The following is a 17,252-nucleotide window of genomic DNA, read 5'->3' as shown; positions in this document are numbered from 1 at the left end:
GACCTTTTATTAGCTACGCGATAATTTAGATAGAGAAATTTAGTCGTTCGGATGGGGCACTCGGCGCGATATCGTCGCGGCACAATTCGATGAACCGCTATCGAAATTACGTTATTTCGGGACGAAGTAAAGGTAGAAACAATTAGTTTCGCTGGTTTAAAGATGACTCGGAATCGATATCGTTGGTGGATCGCGAGGATCGGGCGAGAATGAAAGATCGGACGAGAATCGTTTCGCTGTGCGTAAATGTAACATTTATTTCGGCATAAATTATGACGATAGATACATATAGATTAAGTATAAATACAAAATGAATTGACTGTAGACAGGACCGTAGTGAAAATACGTGGACGCGGCAGCCGCGCGTCGCGGTATCGATACTCGATTCGTTCCGCTCGCTTCCGTTTCCCGGAGAATCGAAAACGACGCGCGGCGATTTGGTCGTTTTTCTCTCGGCCCGCTCGCTGGCGGAACGGCGTTGGGCCAGGCCGTTCGACGTTTCTCCGGGGAAACGGAAACGTGGAAAAAAGACATTCGCTGGCGGAGAATCGCGTTCTTTATAGAAAATACAAAAAGTCTCCTCGAACTTTCTGAGCAACGACTTCTCGCAGGCCTCGTATCGCCAAATCTTTACTTACCCCTGACGCGACGTTCGAGAACATACCGCAAATCTATACAGGCATTTGATTTTGCGCGATCACCGAAAAAGTCGCGCGAGCTTATTCTCTTTTCTCCTCGATTTCGCCGAGTTTCCGAAACGTCCGAAGCGCTCGTAACGCGTCGACGACGTTCTTTGATTCCGTCTGTTTGATTAAACGAAGGAGGATCGCGTAATCGGAAGCAAAGGACGCGTTTCGCTTTTAACACCGAATTAGAGAACGCGACGCGTTCCTCCGAGCGAATTCGAAGCTGCATCAGCCTCGTATTCGCGCGCGCGTAGCTGTCTCGTACGCGGAAGCAAACTCGAATCCGTGCCCAACGGAAAGCAACGGTTCGACAAAATATCGCGCCGCTTGTCGCTACGTGCGTCGTCGTAACCTACTTTTCGTATATTCTATACGCAACATATACAATATATACGTATATGTATGTATACACGTGTATAGTTTATTATTTTTTTCTTCTTTTTTTCTTTTTACGAACCGTTTCACGATTAATCAAGATCACAGCCATAGCTTTGAATACGAATCTTTAGTTCGTATTTCTTTTAAGACCGATACAATTACAGCTAACGATCCGTTTGATGATAATCGTAAAGATACAAGTTTTAGATTTCCTACCGACATCGTTATAACTCTCTAAAGTAGCTACACATCGACAACAACGAGATTCGAATGACGATCGTCGTTCTAGATACGGGACGAGAAAGATTTCCTGGACTAGATAGAGCGCACGAATAAATTGGAACGAAATCGAACTAGGCGAGAAGCTTACCGACTATAATCTACGAGGCGTTCTTCTATCGTAGCTAATTACTCGAATGTACGCGGGGGACAACGATAAACTGGATACTGGTAATTCGAGTGTTAGGCGAAGCTCTACTACGGTGTCCGAACGATAAGCGGAATTTCATATGCGTACGAAACGTATATCCTCGTCGCTTCCGACGACGCGACGGCCACTGGTCGATACGATTTGTTCGCGTTACTTTGCCGCTTAGAAAAAATAAAATTTCCCGTTCGCTGGAGCAGCAAACACGCGATTAACCGAGTCGCGTCGCGTCGTTCGGAAACGGAAGCTAAACGAACGAGAAAGAAGAAGGAGGAGGAGGACGACGACGACAACGACCATGATAACACGATTACGATTACGATAACGATCACATCGAACTTTCTACGATCGCTACGACACGTCTACGTCGCTAAACTTTCCTACTGTAGGAGCATACGTAGATACGTTAATTGATCGTGTTTCGCTTTCCATCGTAATCGTCGAACGATTTCGAATGGAAAACGAGCAACGTCCTAAAGACAAACTACAGAGACCCGTCGCGCAGTTTGACGAAGATGAGACGTCGCTTCTCTTTCGATCGCGAAAAAAGCGTGCGTTCGTGGGTCACAGCTACGGCTAAGTAGTTAGGAGGGACCGTGATATCGGACGTACGTGTTCACTCGAACTGCTGAATCTACGAATCCATATTCGAATCTAAATCGGCTACTCGAAACGAAGCGAACACATATCGAAGTCGTGGCGAGGACGAGAACGCGTCTACGGTTTCTGCGAGCGAGTATTTACCGTGTATTTCTAACGGTCGAGAGTCGACCCGAGGCTTTTTCCTCGCGGGGATGCGACTCGGTCGCGAACGAGTTCGACGAACGATAGGAAAATTTCTCGAGTCGCTTCCAAGTCTCGGACCACTATACGAGCGAATAATAAACGTTTACGAACGATCTGGACTACGGCTAACGACTAGAATCGGCTACGCGAAACGCGCGCTACGTTTCGACGCTGAATCGTCTGCGACGTCGAGCGAACTAGCGGAAGGCTCGTTCGTCGAAAGGCGTTTAGTTCGCAGGCTGTTTTCGTAACGGCTCTCTAGTCGGTGATTCGGCGGAAAACCTGTTAGGAAAACTAGCTCGCGAACAGCGAAAGGAAGAACCGGCAATCTGGGACGGAAGAAGGATGAAGCGATCAAGAGGAAAGACGTTTAGCGGCGAATCGCGAGAGACCGCTTAACCCTGTAACGCGTAACAGCACTGGAGACTAAATGGCGGAAACTCGTTTTGATCGATCAACGAACAAACGCAACGACAAGGAAAAGCCGGACGGCGGGCACGAAATAGATAGGAAAGAAATGCGCGGATCGCTCGAAGGAGCGCTATGCTGCGCGAGAAATCGATAATCGATAGCTACGGTAGACCGAAGCTTCTTTTGGCACGCGGCTTCCTTAGATCGCCGAACGGTGATCGGCCATCTTCGGAACGTATCTTACATCTACGTTCGTATTTGGCATTAAATAGAGTGTGTTGAGCAAAGCCGAAGGTACAAAAATTCTTTTGTTTCGATCGCGACCGCGAAGAAGAGTACTTCGCAACGCGAACATAGTAATTTCGATCGGTCGCTCGTTCTACTCGACGAGCGACATCGAAACGAATTTCGCTTGGATAGAGACGCGTCGTGTAACGGCCGCGTATCGCTACTCGTTAACAAAAATAAGTATCGCGTCGACCTTGCGCCGATACACGACGATCCCAGGACGATACCAGGACGATACCAAGACGACGATTCCAGGGCGAGGCGAAAGGATGCCCTAAAAGCGCGCGCGCGCGCACTCCGAAAAGAAACGGTTCGCGCTCCCGTTCGCGATCGATCCGCGATTAGAGTTACGTCGCGAACATCGATGGAACCGTTTCCGGAATTGCGCCAGCGAGAAGCAGCGCGAACCGCGAAACAAAGGCGGATAGCAAGATGCGCGTTTATCGCCTGCGAGATTAACGACCACTTACGTGCTAATACTTTGGAACGACGGTTCTCTCGATCACCGTCCTTTTACGTTCTCGACTTTGGCATCGTTCGTCTCTAGTTAAAAACTACTTAATTCGATAAATAAGTTAAACGCTACTTTTGGACGTTTCGCTTTTGCTTTTTCGTTCGCGCGCCTAATTTCTCGGCGTTACGCGAGTTTACGCGTTCCGCGCGGCTCCTGTTCGCCGCGTTCTTATCGACATTGTTTCGTCGATTTCGGAAAACCGAAACTCGTGCACGGACTTGGACGATCTCTCTTATCCCTCTTCTCTCTGCTCTCTTTCCCTCTTCGGTGCGTCGAATTGCCTCCGTCGGAGGAGAAAAAGAGCGATCAGAGATTTAGCGGCCACGCGAATCGATCGACACCCCTTTTGTTTTACGTGTAGTGTTCGCAATCCCCACACTCGGAGAGCGTGGGTGTGGACGGGCACTAGGTGGGATTCGAATCCTCGTAGGCCTTTTCGTAGTCCCGCCGACGAATCACCGCGAAGTGAGTCATCTGGAAGGAGTTGGTCTTCTTACAGCCACGCTCCAACGTACCCGTCATGCTGTAGCCCATGTTGAAGTCGCTCGACGACACGTTCGACGTCAGGTACAACTGTCGACACGAATAAGAACAAAAAGCGGTCCACCTTCGAATAAGCATAACGCACAGCGACGAGTACGCGTTTCAACGGTCAACGATCGCTACTATTCCCGACGGATGATTCTCTTCTCGGTTTGGCTTTACTCGCGTTTAATTATCACCGTCTTTCGCGCGTTCACTTTATCGGCGATACGGCTAGGTAGACCGGGATCGAATTCGAAAGGTACCTTGAAATCGGGATCGGTCGTCATCCTTTTGAAAGAGCCGACTATGTAAAGCGTGCCCGTTCCCGTGTCCACCATTTTCGCTTGAGTGCTGTACCTGCAACAGCAATTAATTCGATGAGTAAAGCACTCGGAGAAAGCGACGACGCGACGCGGCAAAATGAAAAACGCGGTTTAAACCGGTGGAAATTTGACCAGTTTATTAACGGCGCTCGAGATTTTTGCGACGTTGTTTGTCGGAAAGGCGCGATCGAGGTATCGAATATATTAAGAAAACGATCAACGTATCGCGACAGAGCTTTAATCGAGTGAATCGGTAATACGATTACGAGAACGGAAAAAAGTTGTATCGCGGAATGAAAGAAGAGAACGTCGGCGACGATCCAAGAGAAAACGATCCAAGAATAATTAATAACGGGAGAGAAGCGAGAGAGTAGGTTGGAGCATTTTTGGAAGCAAAAGGATCGGACGGGTCTGATGGGTGAAGGTGAGCGAGGAACGGGTAACGAGCGGTCGAGAAGAAGAGAGAGGAAGCAGAAGAGGGCGCGACTCTCCCCGGTGACTCGAGGGGCTTATTCCGGCGGCCGCTTCAACCGGCGACGATCATTAAAAGTTTAAACGCTCTCCATTCAAGTGCGGCGGATCCAACACTCGGTTTAAAATCCACCGTGGCTGCTGGTGCTTTGACTTTTCCACCGGCCCTCGATTCGCTTCACAAAGGAAACTTTTAACCGAACCACCCGACTCGACGTTCGACCTGGCCTCGGCACGCTGCATCTACGCGCCTCGATTGTCCCTCGCGCTCTGTGCCGCGAGATCGCTATCCTTTCTTTCCTTTCCGCCTTTTACTTTTTCTTCGCGCTCGATTTCTCCGTCAGAGATCGACGCCCGGCGAACAGAGATCGTTCGAACGATGCGGGTCGCCAATTGCGAATTACGAGTTTCGACGACGAACCGACAGAATCGTTCCCCGAAGCGGAAACGGCAAGCTTTGACCGGTGTCGCGTGCGAGCGTGGTCCGAGCTCGCAAACAGTCGCGTATTTGCGTTGCGGTGCGGTGGGAAAGTTCGAACGAGAGCCACTCCTAAATGGAATATTTAGGAGAGTTCGCGAGACCGCGATTTAGGGGCGGAGAAAATCGAAATCGATGCTACGGAGAACGAAACGACGGCTTTTTTTCGAGACAAAAGAGTTGGCGCGAGCGCGATAACGCGTCCGGTGGAAAACCGATTCGGAGTGACCACCGGTAAGAAGGAAATGGGAGATAGTCCACGTAATCCAAAAGCGCAAACTTCTATCCGCGAAAGGAATACGATTACGATTCGAACGACGCCGTTATCCGACGCGACGATGGTCGATGGACACTTACCTCCTCGTGCCAGCAACTTCGACCACTTTGCATCGACTTCGACTCCACCAGAACGGTGTCAAAGTCCAGTAGGAACTGCTCGCGCTTCTCGCCCAACCCTCTTCCGGGAACAGAAGCACCTGCGACACACAGAAGCGTTCGGTGCTACGTACTGTGTACTGTTTTCAGATCTCGACTAGAGATTATCGAGACGAATCGTCGAAATTTTTCGAACGAACACGTTCTTCGAGTCGCTAGAATCGCGTTTATCGCCTATTCCGAAGAGGAAAAGCTACGATAAGTCTTATTTAGTTGTTTGCGCGCGACCATTCCCACTTTCGTACGGATACGCTCGAATCGAATCGGACGGTATCTAGTCGCCGTTCCTGCGTTCGTGTACTTTGCCTACCCTACGCACCTCGGATATACCGGTTAATCCGATAATCCGTTCTTTCGCTCCATTGCCCCGTCGATCGCTCTATTCTTGTCTCCTCTTCGACGCTACCGGCGTCATCGTCGACGTCTCCCGCCACTGGTTACCTTGTCTTTCCAGTCGCGCCTGTTCTACCTATTCGCACGCTTCCCTCCTACGGTTGATTCTTGTTCTCGGTAGCTGTCAACCACCGAGTCGACGCTGACGAGTCGAAAAACGTTCAAACGAAATTCCTCGAATCGAGTAAACGATCGAAACGTCTGGAGCCTATACCGATTCGCACGTTGGCTGCCTCGCGAGAAAGTCTCGCGAACGCGAAAACCGTTTCTGGACGGAAAGGAACAAAAATGTCGCAAGCGGTAAAGAAATTTCTCGTTTAGTAATTTCTCTGTCTTTCACGTTGGCGAGCAACGAAAGCCCAAGTGGTCGGGTTCCCAAGGACAAAGCACCGAGTATTTTCTGGGTTAGTTGCCCGAGAAAACGGTAGCGCGACGGCACGATACCCTTCCAGACAATAAATGTATGTACCCTTATGTTTATACATAGCATGCGCGGCAGCTATGTACAAGTTAGATTAAATCCGACTCTGTACGAAATCCCAGAAATCACGGCACCTACCGATCCGTGCGACGCGACGCCACGGTCAGCGATACTTTACACCTGTCACGCTACGAACCTAATTAGACGCGACGGGCTCAGCCTCGCACGCGCCACCAACAGCCGTTCAACGAAACGACCGACCGCCTATTTTCCTTTCGGTACGGCGTGTAAGCTGCTAGAGATTTCGCGACGCTAATTAAATCTTGACGCGACGCGACGCGACGCGACGCGACTCGTTAACGCGTTAGCCGTATACGTGAACATTACGAATCAAAGCGTTCGATTTAACGATTTGCCTCGATTCGCTGCTCGGAATTTCAATCGAAACATAGAGGAATTTGAGCGAAGATTCGATCTTTCCAGGAGCTCCGCGATAGTTGTTCTCTGTTCGATTTAATAGACTCCGCTCGTTAGATTCGCTCGGCTACTTTTCGTTCGAAGGTGGTTCGTCGGTGGTGGATAGACGGTCGCGGCTTGGCTCGATTCCGATCGATCCCTTTGACATCGAGCTCCTTCGAAATTGAAGCGGTCCCCTCCATCCGCTTTCTTCCGTACAGTTTCTTTCGTTCCGCGATCCAAACAATTACTCTGTGGAACCCCCCCCATTCGTTTCGATCGCGTTCTCGCTAACGTTGTTTTAGGCTACCGTCCGATCGGGAATAATCGTAAGCAGAGGAAGAACCGCGAACACGAAACGAAAGCGGAGGAAAGAGGAAAGCGGAAGCGCTCGGTCGATCGTACGGCTTGACCGTGATTCGATCGTTTACTCGTGAAAGGGTTGCGAAAAGTAGATCCGGTTAAGGATATAGCGGGTAACGGATAACGGGAAACGGGAGAAGAGATAGGGGAAAGGGGTGACGGGTGACGAGTGACAGGAAACGTGCCGCGGGTCAGAATAGGCGGGAGACGGAAGCGGAGGTTGGGAGCATCGTAGGGTTGAAGCGCGGTGTAGTAGGGACTTAAACAAAAGAGGGTCGTTAGAAACAAGTGGCGCCGATTAAAAACGCCGACGCCACTCATCGACAAACACGCCGCGTTACTCTTCGACTTTGCTTTTCTTCCTTCCCGATAACGTTTCATTTTCCTCTCAGTCTTTTTTCATCGTTTTAACTTAACGGATCGATCGATCGATGTTTTCGTACGACGAGGCGCTACGAAAAGCGTCTCTCCAACTGGGTTCGCGATCGATCGGGGATCGAGTAGTACAACGTTCGTTGACGAATAAACTTTTTGCTCGTAGTGTACGATTACGGTACGACGATGGTCGAGAAAGAAGGTGTTGCCGATTACTAGGATAAGAACGGCGCGAGAACGGCACGAGAACGGCGGGAGAACGGCGGGAGAACGGCGGGAGAACGGCGGGAGAAAGGAGGAAGAAAGCGTAGGATTGATCAGGGTGGAGGAAGGGCGGCGAGCGGGCAAAGTCGGGCAAAGAGGGCGTACCGAGAGAGAGCTCGAGGTCGAGTAATCGCGTGACTCGTGAGACTGGGTCGAGGGACGTCGCGAAAGGTCTATCGTAGCACCGCGACCGTAACGTCCTGCGACCTACATCAACGAAAGCGCGAGGATACATTATTACTATCATCGGAAAGCAAAGCTCCGATGGTGCGACGGCCGTAGGGTGTTTCAGGGTCGGTTGCCATGGCAATGCGCTGGGACAGCCACGGGGTGCAGCCTGGAATATCCACCCTCTTGCCTCTTTTCCGCGATTCTCCCTGCTTCCCCCTACGTTCGCCTCCCTCTTCGCTTCTTCCTCGTCCGTTTCCCTTCTACCCCTTTCCTACGTGCCACATCCTTTCCACCACCCACGATCCCCTATACCTCCTCTTCTGGCCTCTCGCTCTCTCCTGTTACCGTTACCGTTCCTGCTCCTGCCGTTACTCCGAGTTTTCGAACCCTCTCCCACTCTCGTCCTTTTCCAAAGGACGTCTCTCTCGCGTCGCTATCGTTCGGCCGATGGACTTGCTCCTCTTCCGTTGCTTTCTCTCGCAACGCGCCGCACCGTAGCGCACCGCGCCGCCTCTGTTCCGACGTCTCCGCTGCTCCGTCTAATCGCGCTACTCGCGTGCGCTTTATTTCGTCGGATCGGATTTTATCGGCTCGCGCTTTCGTCGCGTTGCCTCGTCGCGTTGTCGCGATCGATGACGCGTGGCTGACGCACACGTTGGGACGGAAGAAACGTACACGAGTGGCCGACTGGGGCGCGGAAAACAGCGTAACGACGCGGTAACTTTGGAAATTCGCTCTTCTTTCGTCGATTCGCGGCGCGGTTCGTACCGGGGAAGGGCAAACGAGACTTTTTCATTCGGATATCTTTAATCGCGCCGACACAAAGAATGTCTGGCTCGCTGAAAGTCGGAAGCGTTTCGTTCAAAACTATTCGACGAGCTAGACGAAGCTGCTTCACCCTCGCGAGACTGCCGAGGCTGTTGGAACGCGTTCGCGCGTCTCGGTATATCTCTTTCTCGAAATAACGTAAACGAAAATGCCGGCGACGTTGTTTCCTCTTGACTGAGAGAGGGGAAACGATAAATAGTAATCGTAATCGTTAACGCGTTCCGAACCGAAGAATACGCGTCGTACGTAGAATCGACTAGGTAAGCTTTTTTTCGGAGGTTCGATGCAACGTTTTACCGGCGATCGGAGTATCTCGTCGCGAGGATTCTGCGTGGAACGGCAATTTTCTTTTCCCCCCCGGTTATCGAAGAAGAATTCGATTCGATCGTGCGAAACGAGATTCGCGTCCCCTTCGCGAAAGAAGGGGGAATTCGACGCGGAGAAGAAGGCTAATAAATGGCCAGAATGAATAATAACTCGGTTATTGAAAGAAAATTCCGACCGATACGAGTTCTGAAAGTTGGAGGCATTAGCCCAGTTCCACGAGCTACGCGGATAAGGCATCGACTCGCTTCTCCTTCTCTCAGCCCGTTTTCTCTCCTCTTTCTCCTCTCGACCACCCAGTCTCGACCCTCTTTTGCCTTTCGTCTTCGGAGTTCTCCGACTATACGCTTTGGCTGCCGTTACCGACGTCCCAACCTATCCTCCGTGTGCTTGCCTTCGAGCCACGTCCGCATAATGGCTATTCAGATAGCGAATCGATTTATTTCCCCGGGGGCTTTAGGATACTTGGAACCTCTCTCCGCGTGAACTTGGAACGGTTCCGACGTTCTTCTTGTTCTTTCGTTCGGCAATATCCCGAAAGTTATATCGAACGTCGCGTGGAACCTTCGTCGCGTACGGTCACCGCGAACGATCGTTTCGAACGTGTTCCAGTTAATCCCGATAGTCTTGGGAGAAACTGTGTCCGTCCGTAACCGATCTTTTCTCGATCGTCCGAATGTTCGACGGGAAAACAGGATCCGAAAGAAAAGAAGCGAAACGGACGAACGAAGATCGTACCGAACCTTTCGGACGTAGCTCGTGAGTCGTACGCGAATAAAATGAAACGAGTCTTACCTTGTTCGGATAGCCGTTGTATCTGAGGAGCTTCTTGCAGCATTTGCCGCGATTTTCGTAATAAAACATCTGGACCATCTCTGCGCGATCGGTCGCGGCACTGACGGTGAACGGTGCACCGTCGTTTCCGAAACTCCTCGACGAGGAGGCCGATTGTTGTTGAGCCGATGATTCTCGGCGGCCGAGCGGCACGCACGGACACCACCCCGAGACCATCACACCGATCGACCCGGATCAACCCTGATCTACCCTTTCCACCTACCACGATCCTTTCCGCTTACGATCAATCTCGCTTCTCATTCTTTCTTCTTCCTCCGACTCGCTGTATCCTCGTCGGCTCTTTAACTTTACACGTCAGCGGTTAGCTCGGCTCGAACAATTTTTCACCGTTCTTTGCTACTCTCTTCTTTCTCCTAGACAAATACCTCGACAAATAACTCGGTTTCCTCCGTTTCCGGCGATGCCTGACTCGTTGTTGTCCTCGACGTCGTCGCAACGTTGAAATTACGTTGCTTTCGACGAGATTATCGATCCTCGACGGCTCGTTCACGATTCTCAGACGCGACCTGAAAAAAATATCGAACGTCGATCGGCGTCAGAATCGACTCGGTCTCGAGGTTAACGAGCAACGAGCTATGCGCGCGCGAATTTTCTCGAATAATCGCGTCTCTCGATTTGTCGGGTGCAGCCAAAGCTCTCCTCGGACCGAAAACGAGTCCGATACGTACGCGAAGAGGGAATTTGGGAAAATTTTTTCGGTCGATCGTACGGCGATCCGAACGCGTCGAATTAATATCGGAGCCCCGAAGAGAATGCTCGTCGACGTTCGACTAATAAATCGATTATTTCGCGGTCCCTTCCGGCGAACAATTTTTCTAGGCGGTGCGCGTACCGTCGGGAAACGCTAAAAAAACAACGCTCGGATTTGCAATTCATGAGAGGAACCGACGGTATTTGTCGGAGGCAACGATTTTTGCGGAATTCGCTACGCGACCTAGTTCGAGCGCGACACCGCGCTCGAGTCCTTCGTATTTTCGTCTACGTTCTTAGTTTTCGATCATTTGGTTTCGTACTTAACTGCTACTTAAGTACGCGTAGCGCGTAACGATCGCGATCGAAAACACGAAAGTACGAAGATCGAAATCGGGAAATTTATCGGACGTAACGATCGAGAGGACGCTTATTCGTTCGAACGAGAAGACGCGCGCGAGCGATAGGACGCGTCTAAAGGCGAAATCGATCGTTCGGTGGGTCGATATCGATCGATTCTCGCAGTCGACGTCCTCTTCGCGCGAAACGATTCGAGCGTTGATCAACCGCAAAAAACCGTCGATGCGTTTTATACGGAGCTCTCGATAGAGGATGACCGACTGGACCGAACTGGACCGTCGATGCGTCCAAGGGTCAGAGGGTCAGAGGGGAAGGGGGATGCGGCTAATGGAAACCGCAGCTACGGCGAACTCTCGGAAAATCGGACGGAAACTCGCGCTTCTGACCGATCCGTACGCGTTACCAGATCCACCGTTACCAGATACGGTAAACCGGTATCGAACGATGCGGTTTTATTCCGCGGCACGTTCAATCGAACCTCGCCGCTCGATCTCGACGAGTCATCGTCCCGCGTTGCTCTATCGTTTCTGCGCGAATCCGAATGGAAACCGCGTTTTACCTTCTCCTCGCTGTTCTTTCCCGATGGCGCCGCGTTACCTGCCTTCTCTACTCTTCGCTTATCGAGCTAATTACTCCGCGAGTACGATCTCCTGGAATATTCTATTTCGTCCGTCGTTCGTTCGAACCACGCGTTACGAGAAGAGCACACAGCGATAGTCGGAAAAATAAATTTCGACCTCGATAAACGTTTCGTAGGAGTCGAGGACGGTAAAGTCTGTTTCGAGAGTGTCCGAGAAAATTTCGATTCGCCCGAAGGAAATCCACTTTCACCGAGAATAGTAAAATGATCGGTTTCGTCGCAGGAAACGTAAAAACGTCCGAGCCGTACGAAAGATCCGGTAAACGAATAAAGAAATTTCGTGGTAAAAATCGAACGGAACAGGCTTTGGATAGATACGGTAGCGCGTAATCGCGACGATAGATTCTAAAAGCGCGGTCTCGAGTCGTTCTACGAGCTAACGTCAGGCTCGTCGACGCGGTAAAGCAGCTGTTAAGAAACGCGAATCGGTGAACGTTAATAAGGAAAGAATCGCGCGCAAACGTAAGAACATCGTCCACGGAGGAGACGTTTCCGACAACGCGAGGACTAGGAAAGCGTCGTCGAGCGTGCGTGCGGCGCGCGATAAGAGAAAAATCTCGAGATCGAACGAACGTACCTCGATTCCAAGGCGGTCGATGCGCGGCTGACCAACGAGTCCGTGACGATCGGTCCATGGCCGCGTAATACGCTGCCGTTTTTCCGGCGGATCCACTCTCAGATAGTCTGGTTCGCGTGAACCGCGCGAACGACGGGAGCCATGAGAAGGGAAATAGGAGACGCGAAGGCGAAAAGGGTCGAAGGCGAGGAATCGAAGGAGAAACCGTAAGGAATCGTAAGGAGGGGGAGAAGAGAAGGAAAACGCGGCCGAGCGGATAGGAAAAGGGCTAAAAGACGAAAGAGAGACGAAAAGTCGGTAGAGAGAGGTAGAGAGAGGTCGGGAGAGGTAGAGAGAAGAGCAATCGTTGGGAAGGAAAGCGAACGGATTCGAGGAAATTTCGGGCGAAACCGACGTGTTCTCGATTCGAGGGGAGAAAAGCAGCGGAGTAAGGAGTAAAGTAAGAGCGAAACGAGATTAAATCGAAATCGAGAAAATGTCGCGTTCGAGACGGCGCGGCGAGCGAACGCGAACTAAAGGGTACACGGGCTCGTCGGCTCGTCGCGCTCGACGTCGCGCTCGACGACGAGCGGCGCTTTCTTCCCCTCGACGGCGCAGGACAGACTGACGATTCGCCACCCGCCGACCGTTCCATCGCCGAACCCTTCACCCCTCTTTATCCCTCTTTCCCTTCCCGGCAACCCCTTTCCCCTTTCGGCCGCTGCCGCCACCACCACCGCCATCATCCTCGCCACCTCCGTTCCTCCGTCCCTACACCCCTTGCTGCTACTCTTCTCCTCCCTCTGTTCGCCTCCAGCACGCGTGCCTTCCTTCGCTACTTCCGTCCTTCCGTTCTCTCGTTTCATCGTTCTGTCTGTCCTTTCGACGAAGCCGAATTCCTCGAACACACGGACCGGATTCCCCGTCGGACAGACGATGATCCGCGATACCGATTCGTCCGTGTACGTCTTCCCGGACGACTAATAATCGTCTCGGCGGTCGCTCCGCTGCGCCTTCTTTCCGGAGGTCCGGAAAGTGGCTCTTTTACGAATAATAATTTCGGTAAAACCGCGCGTTAACGGAGAGGCACGTTAACGCGTCGCGAAATAATCGGTCGCGGTCCATGCGCGATACGAAGTCGCGCACGCGCTTCCCGTAAATCTCGTCGATTTAGCCGGGTCGTTCTTCTTAATCCTTTCTTCGCTCGCGATTATCGTCGCAATCGACTTTCGAACGAGATCGGTCCAGTTCGTTTCGAGAAAACGTAGCCGTACGTAAGTAGTCTCGAAAGCTCGGCAGCCGGCGAGACGAAAGTTTCCCGCTAAGCTCGGTTTCGTCGCGTTTCTATCTTTAGACGCGTTCGAGGACAGGGGACGAACGTGTCGCGCAAACAATATTTCAATCGTCCTCCATTGTCCGTGATCCGTAGCTTCGTGATCGGAGCTCGTCTCGATCGAACGACTAAACTCGATTAATTCGTTTCGAAGGAAACGTAATTCCTTGTTTTTCGATCGATCGTCGTCGATAAGCGAGGATGGATATCGCGGAAATAAAAGGTAGATTTCTGCGATGTACGAGAAACGAAACGTCGCGTGGTGACGCGCGCCAACTCGTATTCGACGATCCGACTCGAAAGCATCGACGCGTTAAATTGCCAGCCATCCTCTCGTTCCTCCCGTTAGGTTCGCACGATACGACAGCTAAACAGAATTTTGCTCTTCGTAGTTTCTTCCGCGGTTCCGCCGATCGAAATTTGCTGTACGAAAAACGATGCGCCGCATGCCCGTTCGTTCGTTTCGGTTTCCCGACTATTTTATCGAAATGCCACGCACACGTACGCGCGTCGATACAATTTCGAAACGCGCAAAACGTTTCCTTCATTAAATCGTCATTGTGAAGCTACCTGTTGCGACGCGCAGGCAGCTGGCCAATCGGTTCACCGCACCGGATGCGATCGACGACCAATTACGATCGTTTTGTAAAATTAGCGATTTTTGCGGTTAACCGTACGTGCCGCGCTTCTACTTTATATCTTCTACTTCTACGAATTATTTCGGCTTCCGACGAATCGAACGAGACCGAGGGGAGAGAGAACTAGGTATTCGTTCGTGCTCGAAAACGAGACCCTAACGAACCTATTTACATTCGATAATTAAACGAACACCTACGCAACGAAGCGTGTGCGCGCGGCCACTTGAAAACAAAACGGCGCGGCGCCCCCGGCACCGCGCGAAGCGGCGAGACGCGACTCTCTCGTCTGCCTCGATTAATAGTACAGCTTTAAAAGCCTCGTCTACTGGCGCCGTTGTCTTAGAACTTTCAACGAGCGTTACGAGCGTTCTGAACCCTTTGGCAGAACGTACAAAAGTACCAACGACATTGTCTTGGCATAGTTTTTACCGGAAGCCCCGCTGTACTTCTCCAAGAATCGGCGACGATCGATGAAACGACGTCGAGAATAAAAGAATTAAGAATGATCGAACGACCGATTCGGCTGAGAGGAAGATTCGTCGAATTACGAACGAGCTGCGAACGTCGGAACTGTAAGAAGGAGAGGGTTGCATCGGCTGCATCGGCAAACGAATAAACGCTTAAACGAATAAACGAATAAACCGGAGAACGGAAGAAGATAAAGACGGGGAATATCTCGTCGGGCCGTGCGAGACGTAACGCGGCGATGGAACGGGATTGGCCGTGTTCCAGATTTCCCTAAAATCCCCGCGGGAAAGCTATTTGCCAAAGTTATAACGGGCCGTAGGGTCGATACTCGGTTTCGCCGAGGATATAAGCGGATTTTTTTGCACGCGCGATAATTGAAGCGCGCTCATTGTTTCTCGACCCCTTTCTCGACCCCTTTATCTGCCGTGCCTTTCATCGGCCGGCTTTTTCGAAAACACCGGCTGGCAGGCTGCGCGAAAAACGACCACGTTACGTTGATGGATAAACAGACGGCATAATGGTGTCTGCGATTTCGAGCATTGTTTCAATTTCTATTCGCGAACGTACGTTCTCTCTATACGTATACAGGATAGCAATTTGGTTGCTCGATAGACCGAACGTAACACGGACGGTGCTTCTGTCGATTAATAAAATACGCTCCGTTCTCTGCATTAGCGCCTACCCTGCGCCTCGCGTCCTCTCCCGTTTAGTTTCGCCGTCCGGTCCTCTTAAACGGTTTCGAGGATAACCAAGAAAACGCCGTTATCGAATTCGCGCCCGTCCTCGGCTACTTCCGTCTAATCGAATTCCAGTGGTTGGCCAGCTGCGCGTTCTCCGCTCGGACTTCGAAAACGATCTCTTCTTCTTCCTTCTTCTTTACAGAATTTCCTTCAACTTACTTCTTCCCTTACCTGCGCTCTTTGCTAGAACGAGACATAGAACGAGTCGTTGCTCGTCCGAGTTTTCTCCGTAGCAGTCTCCGCTTTCCGCGATAACGGATATCTTGGATTCGAACGAACGTCGACGACGTTAGCTTTGTTCGCGAACTTTCCGCGCAAGGTCTAAGAAAAAAAAGGCTAAACTCTCGCCTGTACGAAAAGCGGGAAATTATTTCGGTGCCGCGATTAAGGCTCTGTCTCGCGAACGGCCGTCGCTCGCGTCGGGGATCGGAGGCGAAAGTTCAGCACGCTTCACTCGTACTTTGGCCTACTCCGTTCGGAGGAACCGCGCCGCTCCGAAACCGATCGCGATAACGAAAGTTTCGCCGAGGTTACCCTTTATTCCCTGGTTCGCGTCTCCGTCGAACCGTTCCGTTCCATTCCACGCGCGATTTATTGATCCACGCACAATTCTACCTCGACCGTCGACTCCGACTCGACTCTGTCAGTGACGCTCAGCTACGCTTAGCTACGCTTAGCTACGCTCAGCTACGCGCCGATACTCGCTCGCTCCGTTCGACGCCTATTCGACGCGCCTCTGATCGCTGCTCTCGAGGAATCGCTCGCGGAAAAAGAATCCAGTCGCCAACGCGCAAATTACCATTTGCGGTTCGCAAACTTAGCCCTAGTCGATCGATTTTCGTTGCTTTCGGCCCAATCGGTCGCGAACTTTGTCGGAAAGCTTGCTCGAGCGAGATTTCGCGCTCGCGATACCGACAAAAACAAACGAAAAACCGATTCGTTTTATTAGCCATAATTATAACTAGGCGTTTCCAGCACACGTTCGAATATCGATTCGCGTCGTTCACTGCGGTAATGGAATCTCGAAAGGTTGGCAACTAGGCTTTCAAGCGTCGGCTGATTCGGACTGTCTTCTATACCGCTTCCGGTTCGCGTTTTGCTTTCTATGTACATTTTCCCATGCGCGAGCAAATTCAAAATCTCTCTCTCTCCTTATCCATTGAAATGAAGGAAAACTAAGGAAAATTAAGGAAAATTAAGGAAAGGAAGAAAGAATGGCCGGGTAGACGGCGTATTAATCGACGCGAGCGATCCGATCGAGAGAAAATATGTTTTTATCGAGGTGGAAATCCTTTTAGGCGTCCACTTTTATTCGTATGCGATATTCGGGTGAAATCGGTGCGTGTGCGCGATAGAAAAACGAATCACGGATGAGAACGGATAAGCGATGTTTTCCGCGTTTCGTCTCACCGAGCCGTCATCGGCATTCGCCGTTGATCTCGATTCGAGAGTCGTCCACCTTGATTCGCGACACGCCCACCTGAGTATCGCGCGAAACACGACTGTTCGATAGCGGCTATCGTCTCGACCGATTGTCTCGAGCACCGACGATTCTCTACCGGCTACCGAACTTTGCGTCGTTCGCGTTCTTCCGCTTATCGCGATTCGGTTAAATCGGTTAAATCGATGACCGACAAAAGGGGATTAATGGAAAT

General features: G+C 51.2%; 1 protein-coding gene across 2 annotated transcripts; it reads right to left on the bottom strand.

Annotated features, from left to right (window-relative positions):
- Positions 1-231: 231 nt before the first annotated feature.
- LOC100882862 (uncharacterized) lies at positions 232-13,054 on the bottom strand. Of its 2 annotated transcripts, XM_076530935.1 has the most exons (6): positions 12,440-13,054; positions 10,538-10,678; positions 10,113-10,457; positions 5,645-5,763; positions 4,279-4,372; positions 232-4,063 (listed from the first exon to the last, which is right to left on the bottom strand). In XM_076530935.1, the coding sequence occupies exons 3-6, from the start codon at positions 10,326-10,328 to the stop codon at positions 3,896-3,898; spliced, it is 597 nt and encodes a 198-aa protein (XP_076387050.1). In that variant the 5' UTR covers positions 10,329-10,457; positions 10,538-10,678; positions 12,440-13,054; the 3' UTR covers positions 232-3,895. The 2 variants fall into 2 exon arrangements, with proteins under 2 accessions (XP_076387050.1, XP_003708158.1); XM_003708110.3 differs by having other exon boundaries at positions 10,113-10,678.
- Positions 13,055-17,252: the final 4,198 nt, after the last annotated feature.

Source organism: Megachile rotundata, chromosome 4, assembly GCF_050947335.1.
Source record: "Megachile rotundata isolate GNS110a chromosome 4, iyMegRotu1, whole genome shotgun sequence".
NCBI classification, from domain to species: Eukaryota; Metazoa; Arthropoda; class Insecta; order Hymenoptera; family Megachilidae; genus Megachile; species Megachile rotundata.
The sequence above is the reverse complement of the archived record's forward strand: the minus strand, read 5'-3'. Positions and strand labels throughout refer to the sequence as shown.

Excerpts from the sequence above, each read along its gene's own strand:
- LOC100882862 (XM_003708110.3), bottom strand. The coding sequence starts at position 10,328 with ATGGTCTCGGGGTGGTGTCCGTGCGTGCCGCTCGGCCGCCGAGAATCA. Across the intron at positions 5,764-10,112 it reads ACAACGGCTATCCGAACAAG|GTGCTTCTGTTCCCGGAAGA; the intron begins GTAAGACTCGTT and ends TGTGTGTCGCAG. Across the intron at positions 4,064-4,278 it reads CGACCGATCCCGATTTCAAG|TTGTACCTGACGTCGAACGT; the intron begins GTACCTTTCGAA and ends TCGTGTCGACAG.